At 38.0% G+C, this 10073-nt stretch overlaps 1 protein-coding gene across 1 annotated transcript in view; it reads left to right on the forward strand.

The window, feature by feature from the left end:
• The window catches only part of LOC141723473 (uncharacterized), a 28333-nt gene extending 18609 nt beyond the window's left edge, over positions 1-9724 (forward strand). The window contains exons 7-8 of the mRNA XM_074525292.1: positions 8203-8325; positions 8799-9724. Of these exons, the coding sequence (XP_074381393.1) occupies positions 8203-8325; positions 8799-9533 (858 nt within the window). The 3' untranslated portion in view covers positions 9534-9724. The remainder of the gene's footprint in view (positions 1-8202; positions 8326-8798) is intronic.
• The last annotated feature ends 349 nt before the right edge of the window (positions 9725-10073 follow it).

The following is a 10073-nucleotide window of genomic DNA, read 5'->3' on the forward strand; positions in this document are numbered from 1 at the left end:
CATGTTTGCGTTGTCTATTTTGTGCCGCATCGAGTCGTTTCCGAATAAGTTCAATCTTTTCTTTAGTCTGTTGGATTAATTCCGGACCCAAAATTTTGCGTTCTCCAACTTCATCCCAATGCACTGGTGATCTGCATTTTCTCCCATATAGTGCTTCATACGGTGGCATTCCAATGCTGGCGTGATAGCCGTTATTATAAGAAAATTTCACTAGAGGTAAATGCTCATCCCAACTGCCTTCAAAATCGATCGCACAAACTCGTAGCATATCTTCAATCGTTTGGATAGTTCTTTCACTTTGTCCGACGATTTGCGGATGATAAGAGGTACTCATGTTTAATTTTGTTCCAAGGCATTCTTGAAATTGTCTCCAAAATATTGAGTTGAAACGAGGATCTCGATCAGACACGATAGATATTGGAACTCTACGTCGCATCACAATTTCCTTGAGATACAAATGCACTAGCTTGTCAAGCGAAAATCTTTCGTTAATTGGTAGAAAATGTGCCGACTTCGTGAGTCTGTCAATAATTACCCATATCGCATCATGATTTGCCCTAGTCCTCGGCAGTCCTACTACAAAATCCATCGCTAGATGTTCCCATTTCCATTCTGGAATGTCTAACGGTTGTAATAATCCGCTCGGACGTTGATGTTCCGCTTTAACTCGCTGGCATGTATAAAATTTACTCACCCATTCTGCTATTTCCTTCTTCATGTTCGGCCGCCAAAAGTTTTCTTTCAGATCGCGATACATTTTTGTGCTTCCCGGATGAATGAAATACTTTGAATTTTGCGCATCTCGCATTATTTCTTCTTTTAATTCTGCCACATTAGGGATCCAGATTCTCGATGCAAAGCGTAAAATTCCTTCATTATCTTTCTGAGTGGTGATCTCTTCTCCCGTTAAGTCGTCATCTTGACTTATCACTTTATCTTGATAACGGGGAATCTTCTCTAGCAACTCCGGTTGGAAAGTCATAGCGTAGATAGCTTCTACAGATTCATTGGGAATACGAATCTCGATTTCCAATTTGTCAAATTCCTTAGCTAATTCTTCACATGAAGTTAACCGATTCAATCTTTTTTTCCCGCTCAACGCATCCGCTACAACATTTGCTTTCACTGAATGATAACTGATCGTGACATCATAATCTTCTATCAATTCCAGCCATCGACGTTGTCGCATGTTCAGTTCTTTTTGCGTAAAGATATACTTCAGACTTTTATGTTCCGTATAGATTTCGCATTTTTCACCGTAGAGATAATGTCTCCAAAGCTTCAATGCAAATACGATCGCTGCCAATTCTAGATCATGCGTAGGATATTTCTGCTCATGGGGTTTAAGTTGTCTCGAAACATATGCAATGACGTTACCGTGCTGCATTAATACACATCCTAGCCCGCGATACGAAGCGTCGCTGAAAATAACAAAATTCCCTTGCTCGTCTGGCAATACAAGTACAGGTGCGGTTACTAACCGATTCTTCAACTCTTGGAAACTTTCTTCACATTTATCATTCCATATAAACTTTTCACTTTTTCGTGTTAACTTGGTCAACGGCGTTGGTATTTTCGCAAAATCTTTGACAAATCTTCGATAATACCCTGCCAATCCCAAGAAACTTCGAACTTCTGTCGGTGTCTTCGGTCGTTCCCAATTCAACACAGCTTCAATCTTCGTTGGATCGACTTGGATGCCTTCTCTACTGATGATATGCCCTAGAAATTGTATTTCCCTTAACCAGAATTCACATTTTGAGAATTTTGCGTACAGTTGCTCTTTCCTCAAAATTTCCAAAGCTATCCTCAAGTGTTCTGCATGCTCTTCTTCCGTCTTGGAATAAATCAAGATGTCATCAATGAATACAATCACGAATTTGTCCAAATATTTCTTGAATACCCTGTTCATCAAATCCATGAATGCAGCTTGCGTGTCAAACCGAATGCCATTACAAGAAACTCGTAATGTCCATATCTCGTACGAAACGCAGTCTTGGGAATATCTTCGGCTTTAATCTTCAATTGATGATAGCCTGATCGCAAATCTATATTCGAAAACCATGCATCTCCTTTTAACTGGTCGAACAAATCATCAATTCTCGGTACAAGATACTTGTTCTTAATAGTGAGCTTATTCAACTCCCAATAGTCGATGCATAATCGCATGCTGCCGTCCTTCTTCTTTACGAATGGTGCACCCCATGGGGATACACTAGGTCGTATGATGCCTCGGTCTAGAAGATCTTGCAGTTGCGTTGACAATTCCTTCATCTCGATTGGAGCCATTCGATACGGAGCTTTCAAAACTGGTTTAGTACCTGGTACTAGATCAATCGTGAACTCGATTTCTCGATCTGGCGGTAACCCTGTAAGCTCGTCTAGAAAGACGTCCGGAAACTTACATACAACTGGAATGTCTTCTATTCTAGGACTTCCTTTTTCAGTATCTAAGACGTAAGCTATATACACTTCACAACCATGTCGAAGCAATCGTTTGGTGTGCATCACGGTGAGAAATTTCTTCCGCTGTTTTTCGCCCTTGAATATTACCGTTGCATTTTCCGCAGTTCGCAATTTAACTTTCTTATTTGCGCAATCTATCTGAGCATTATGATATGCTAACCAATCCATTCCCAAAATAATTTCGAATTCTCCTAGCTTAAAAGGAATTAAGTCTACAGAAAAATGATGTCCAGCTATTTCTATATTACACGCAGGACACACTCGATCCACTGGAACTTGGTCATCATTTGCTAATTTTATAATTAACGTCTCGCCCAACCATTCGATTTCGCAATGTAATTTGTTAAGAAATTCTTCAGAAATAAATGAACGGGTAGCTCCAGAATCAATTAATACTTTTGAATCTACGGAATTCACCAGAAGCGTACCTGCGATCACACTTGGACTCTGCACTGCTTCTTTCATTGTCATGTTAAAAGTCCTTGATTTGGGTTGATTCGGCGGCGGTGGCAGAGGTAAGGCCAATACTTTCAGGATACTGGCTGTCATTGCTGGTCTTTTACAATTCCGAGCGATATGCCCTTTCTTTCCGCATTGGTAGCAAGTGATTTCTGCTGTTTTTCCTGTTGGACATTCGTTAGAATAGTGCCCTTTCTGCTTGCATTTGAAACATGTCACATCTGCTTTAATACATACGCCGGTATGCTTGCGTCCACAAGTTTTGCAATACGGCACTGGAACCTTAACAATTCCCTGATGTTTGGAGGCTTGGAAATGATTACCTGCTTTTTGTGTACCCTGTCCTATCCTCTTGAAATTCAAATTTGCCCGGACTTGAAATCCCGGCTTCCTGTTGGAACGGTCTTGGAAACTTTTCTGTCCTCTGTCTCGTTGAAATCTTTCACTTTCTCCTTCGATGATCAAAACTTTCTGGACTACAACGATATAAGTTGTTAATTCGAAAACTGCAACCTGTCCACGTATCCACGGTCGTAATCCCTCTTGAAACATCTGAACTCGTTTCTATTCAGTGTCCACCTGTTCCGGAACAAACCTAGCCAATTTATTAAATTTGGCTTCATATTCTGTTACAGACATACTTTCCTGCTTCAGCTATAAAAACTTTATCTGCATCTGATTCCTTACGTAGCGAGAAAAATGCTTTTCTAAAAATAACTCTTTAAACCTATCCCAAGCAATAACATCTTCACCCTCTAAAGCCTTTTTAGATTCCCACCAATAATTTGCCTCTCCTTTCAACAAGTAACTTGCAAAATCAGTCTTCTGGTCTTCACCTACCTTCACTAATGCAAATTCTTTCTCTATTTCTTTTAACCAGGTGGTAGCTTTAATAGGATCAGTAGACCCATCAAATTATGGAGGTTTAACTGCCTGAAACTGCTTAAAAGTAACAACAGGTAATGTTGGTGGTAATTGAGGCTCAAGACGAGGTGGCTGTTGTAACATTTGTTGTTGGATTTGCTGTTGTTGATGCTGCATCTACTGCTGCATCATTACCATCTGTTGTTGCATCAGATGAAACATTTGGTTCATGGTCTCATTAGTCTGACCTTCAGAATTGCTGTTAAAAGTCTCATCCCTAGTCTTTCTTTTTGGTGCCATCTTCTTCTGATAATAAAACAAGTTATATTTCTTTAACAGTTTAATAAACAATTGACAGTAGGTAAGAAAACAATTTATTCGGTATTAATAACATGATTTAAATCAAGAAAACAGTTGCTGAATAAAAATTGAAAATGTAAGCAGTTAAATAAAATGGTTGTTCTCTTTTCTTTTTCTTTTCTTTTTTTTAACAAGAATTATAATATGGAAAGTTGGAAAAACAATAAGGTGAAAGTAAATGCTGTAAAACTGTAAAGACTGAAATTTAAATAAAAGAAATTTGAAACGTTCAGTTTATATATATGACACCAGCCTCAGGTGTAAATGCTTGATACAAAAATTCTCCCTCTGCTGGTAATCACCGCGGCTACAAGTCATACTACCACTACAGGTCAAAATCCTACTACAGGTTAAACTACTAGTACACACGTACACACTACTTACTAGGTTATACTATACTGCCTCTATATACATCTATACCCTGGAGTCACTGTCTCAACTATCCCTGTCTCAGAACCCAGGCGGAATACGCCTAAACTCCTCTCTAAGTGTCTGGACCAAAGTCTGTGCCAAGCGAAATATCCGATAGAACTCTGCAAAAGAAGGAGGTCCATCATGGGTCAAATCATCAAGCTCCCAAGTAGCGCTCATCAACACCGACTGCAATCGCTGTCTCATATAGTAGTCTGGCTGTAGGGCCGTTAACGGTCCTTTGTCCCTCTAATTAAACAGATGCATAATCTCTCGACACTGTGCCCGCCAATACTCCACATCATCCCTCATAACTCTATACTCATGGTATGTTACCATGTATGGCTGAGCAACCTGACCTACCGACTCCTGTGAAGGAACCCTCGGAATACCTGCACCCTACTGTGGTAATCCTAGCTGTAAATCCACATCATGCTCTCCCATCCCCTCGACTGGAATCATCTGAAACACATCCGGCTCTGGGGCATGCACTGGTATAGGATGTAACAATGGTGGTGGTGGTAACTCCTGCTCAATACCTGTTATAAACTGATGCTCAACTAGTAAAGGAACCATCGGCTCAAAGAACTCAAAGGGATCAAACATCTCTATGGGGTCATGAACTATCCCCTGAACTAGTGGTACCGGCTCCTGTGGCAATGGTGGTGGAGGTGGTAGAGGAGGAAACATATACTCAGATACTGGAGGTATAACTGGTGTTGTTGGCCCAGTGACTGTCCTCTCGGAAGATGCAGAATAACCAGAAGATGCCATCTGATAATATACCAAAGAAAAGAAAAGGTCACTAAACAATCCTAAGATTTATATTTCCCTATTCTAACCTGACCTAAATCCTAGCAGTGATCTCCTTATTTACTATTCCTATCCTATGTGATCTCCATATCTTATCTTAATCCTAATGTTCTTGTTTTCAGGGACCAAACCTACAGCTCTGATGCCAAACTGTAACGCCCTCCACATCCGGGGTATAAGTTTGGGGGTTACGAGCTAATCACCAAACCTGTACAATTTTATTAATAAATAATAAAGAAAGAAAACTAAACCCCTTTAATACTAACCAGAACCTTTTTAGGTTGAAGTATGAAAACAAGAACCATTAACTACTTTTATTACAAAACAACATTTAAAATCTCACAAACTCTCTTTATTACAAACCATTGTCTAATTCATTTTTAAACTAAGTTCATCTTTTATTCAAACACACACACACACTATTTATCAACACTCCACCTGCTCGGGCAACTCAAAACTTTCTTCCTGGATTGTGATCAACACCTTGGGTATGAGAGGATCCCGAGGCTTGACCCGCTTCTTTACCACTCGTGTCCTGATGGGTTTCATATTCCTTCTTAACTGAAAATAATAAGGTGAATAATAACAAAAGGGGTGAGCCAAAAATTGCTCAACAAGTCTACAAAATATAAACAGTGTTAAAGCAATATAAGTGAATCCGTAACCCAGGTATATCTGCAAAGATATAACCTCACAAGAATAGAAAGAAGACCATTACTGGAGAATACAAACGAACTAAACTGGACTCAAGTTCGCAGCTATACCCTGCTGATCAGCCAGGATACAGTGCAGATCTATATCTCACTATATAGATCCCGTCGGGCACCCAGGCACTACGGCCCATCTCAAGGATCCGGTTATGTCCCGGTCCTTAGATTTAAGTAAACTTAATCCCCAAAGTATTATTATCCAGTACTTGGAATAGCAACCAGAACAATCGGTATGCCTTGATATATTGTAATCACCAGAATATATCAATGATTGTGAGTAACAATTGAAATACGAATAATGAATTCAAAAGAGAAGAATAAATCAAGAAGTGAAATGAAATATGAACAAAAGAATTAAAAGAGTGCAATTATAATAAGAATCTGAAGAGAATATCACTATTCTGAAAAATAGAATAGAGGAGAAAATTGCCTTCTGCGCGACTTACTGCAATTAACTCACTTTCGTCTATCACCTACTCGACCTGCCTTGCTGGCTTAACTTCTGTTAGCAAAATAGACTGATTAAGTCATTTTGGACTTCAGTTGCATCTTGAATTGACATCATTTCGTTCCTAGCATCTACCCATACGCTTATGACCAACTCGTATATTATATATAAGCAAGTAAGACTCGATTAACCACATAATACACATAAGCACATAAGCACATAATAATTTTTATAGTTAAAATAATTTTTTAGAAATAATCGATCTAATCGAATAAATAACGATAAGTTATAAATAATTGTAATAAGTTGTGATTAATCCTAATAATTAGGGATTAATTATTTTAAATTATTAAATAATTATTTATAAATTATTTATTAGTTATTTATTTAATATTTAAAAAGTGATTAATTATTTCGATAATTGATCACATAATTTTCAATAAACCATAACTCATTCATTTTAACTCCAAAAATTATAGAAAAATTATTTTTGACTTTGATTTTTCTTAAATAATTATTTTAGGATTTAAAAATTTTTAATAATTAATTACATTGAATAATAAATTGAATTATTAGTGTTTAATTGATAATAATTCAACCGTTAGTCCGATTTAAGCGAAACGAAAGCCATTTTACTTAGAAATATGAATTCTTTTCATTAAAAATAATATGAAGACCTAATTTATTCTAGAAATTAGTTGACTTTATTAATTGCTTGATTATCAATCGAAATGCGTGCCGAGACGAATCCGAAAAATTCCGGAAAAATGGGAAATGAAGCAGAAGGTGATCAACGGAGCAATCAGCGAGTCGATTTTGATTCTAAAAAATTATTTTAACTATAAAAATGATTATGTGCTTATGTGCTTATGTGTATTATGTGGTTAATCGAGTCTTACTTGCTTATATGTAATATACGAGTTGGTCATAAGCGTATGGGTAGATAATAGGAACGAAATGAAGTCAATTCAAGATGAACCTGAAGTATCAAATGAATTAATCAGTCTATTTTGCTAACAGAAGCTAAGCCAACAAGGCAGGTTGAGTAGGTGATAGACGAAAGTGAGTTAATTGCAGTAAGTCGCGCAGAAGGCAAGTTTCTCCTCTATTCTATTTTTCAGAATAGTGATATTCTCTTCAGATTCTTATTATAATTGCACTCCTTTAATTCTCTTGTTCATATTTCATTTCACTTCTTGATTTATTCTTCTCATTTGAATTCATTATTCGTATTCCAATTGTTACTCACAATCATTGATATATTCTGGTTATTAGAATATATCAAGACATACCGATTGTTCCGGTTGCTATTCCAGGTACTGGATAATAATACTTTGGAGATTAAGTTTACTTAAACCTAAGGACCGGGACATAACCGGATCCTTGAGATGAGCCGTAGTGCCTGGGTGCCCGACGGGATCTATATAGTGAGATATAGATCTGCACTGTATCCTGGCTGATCAGCAGGGTATAGCTGCGAACTTGAATCCAGTTTAGTTTGTTTGTATTCGCCAGTAATGACCTTCTTTCTATTCTTGTAAGGTTATATCTTTGCAGATATACCGGGGTTACGGATTCACTTATATTGCTTTAACACTGTTTATATTTTGTAGACTTGTTGAGCAATTTTTGGCTCACCCCTTTTGTTATTATTCACCTTATTGTTTTCAGTTAAGAAGGAATATGAAACCCATCAGGACACGAGTGGTAAAGAAGCGGGTCAAGCCTCGGGATCCTCTCATACCCAAGGTGTTGATCCCAATCCAGGAAGAAAGCTTTGAGTTGCCCGAGCAGGTGGAGTGTTGATAGATAGTGTGTGTGTTTGAATAAAAGATGAACTTAGTTTAAAAATGAATTAGACAATGGTTTGTAATAAAGAGAGTTTGTGAGATTTTAAATGTTGTTTTGTAATAAAAGTAGTTAGTGGTTCTTGTTTTCATACTTCAACCTAAAAAGGTCCCGGTTAGTATTAAAGGGGTTTAGTTTTCTTTCTTTATTATTTATTAATTAAATTGTACATGTTTGGTGATTAGCTCGTAACCCCCAAACTTATACCCCGGGTTTGGAGGGTGTTACAGTTTGACATCAGAGTTGTAGGTTTGGTCCCTGAAAACAAGAACATTAGGATTAAGATAAGATAGGGAGATCACATAGGATAGGAATTGTAAATAGGGAGATCACTGCTAGGATTTAGGTCAGGTTAGAATAGGGAAATATAAATCTTAGGATTGTTTAGTGACCTTTTCTTTTCTTTGGTATATTATCAGATGTCATGTTCTGGTTATTCTGCATCTTCCGAGAGGACAGTCACTGGGCCAACATCACCAATTATACCTCCAGTATCTGAGTATATGTTTCCTCCTCTACCACCTCCACCACCATTGCCACAGGAGCCGGTACCACCAGTTCAGGGGATAGTTCATGACCCCATAGAGATGTTTGATCCCTTTGAGTTCTTTGAGCCGATGGTTCCTTTACCAGTTGAGCATCAGTTTATACCAGGTATTGAGCAGGAGTTACCACCACCACCATTGTTACCTCCTATACCAGTGCATGCCGCAGAGCCGGATGTGTTTCAGATGATTCCAGTCGAGGGGATGGGAGAGCATGATGTGGATTTACAGCTAGGATTATCACAACCGGGTGCAGGTATTCCGAGGGTTCCTTCACAGGAGTCAGTAAGTCAGGTTGCTCAGCCATACATGGTACCATACCATGAATATAGAGTTATGAGGGATGATGTGGAGTATTGGCGGGCACAGTGTCGAGGGATTATGCATCTGTTTGATCAGAGGGACAGAAGAACGTTAGCGGCCCTACAGCCAGACTACTATATGAGACAGCGATTGCAGTCGGTGTTGATGAACGCTACTTGGGAACTTGATGATTTGACCCATGATGGACCTCCTTCTTTTGCAGAGTTCTATCGGATATTTCGCTTGGCACATACTTTGGTCCAGACACTTAGAGAGGAGCTTAGGCGTATTCTGCCTGGGTTATGAGACAGGGATAGTTGAGACAGTGATTCCAGGGTATAGATGTATATAGAGGCAGTATAGTATAATCTAGTGAGTAGTGTGTACGTGTGTACTAGTAGTTTAACCTGTAGTAGGATTTTGACCTGTAGTGGTAGTATGACTTGTAGCCGCTGTGATTACCATCAGAGCGAGACTTTTTGTATCAAGCATTTACACCTGAGGCTGGTGTCATATATATAAACTGAACTTTTCAAATTTCTTTTATTTAAATTTCAGTCTTTACAGTTTTACAGTATTTACTTTCACCTTATTGCTTTTCCAGCTTTCCATATTAGAATTCCTGTTAAAAAAAAAGAGAACAACCATTTTATTTAACTGCTTACATTTTTAATTTTTATTCAGCAACTGTTTTCTTGATTTAAATCATGTTATTAATACCGGATAAATTGTTTTCTTACCTACTGTCAATTGTTCATTAAACTGTTAAAGAAATATCACTTATTTTATTATCAGAAGAAGATGGCACCAAAAAGAAAGACTAGGGCTGAGACTTTTAACAACAAT

The sequence above is a fragment of the Apium graveolens genome, chromosome 5 (genome assembly GCF_009905375.1).
Source record: "Apium graveolens cultivar Ventura chromosome 5, ASM990537v1, whole genome shotgun sequence".
NCBI classification, from domain to species: Eukaryota; Viridiplantae; Streptophyta; class Magnoliopsida; order Apiales; family Apiaceae; genus Apium; species Apium graveolens.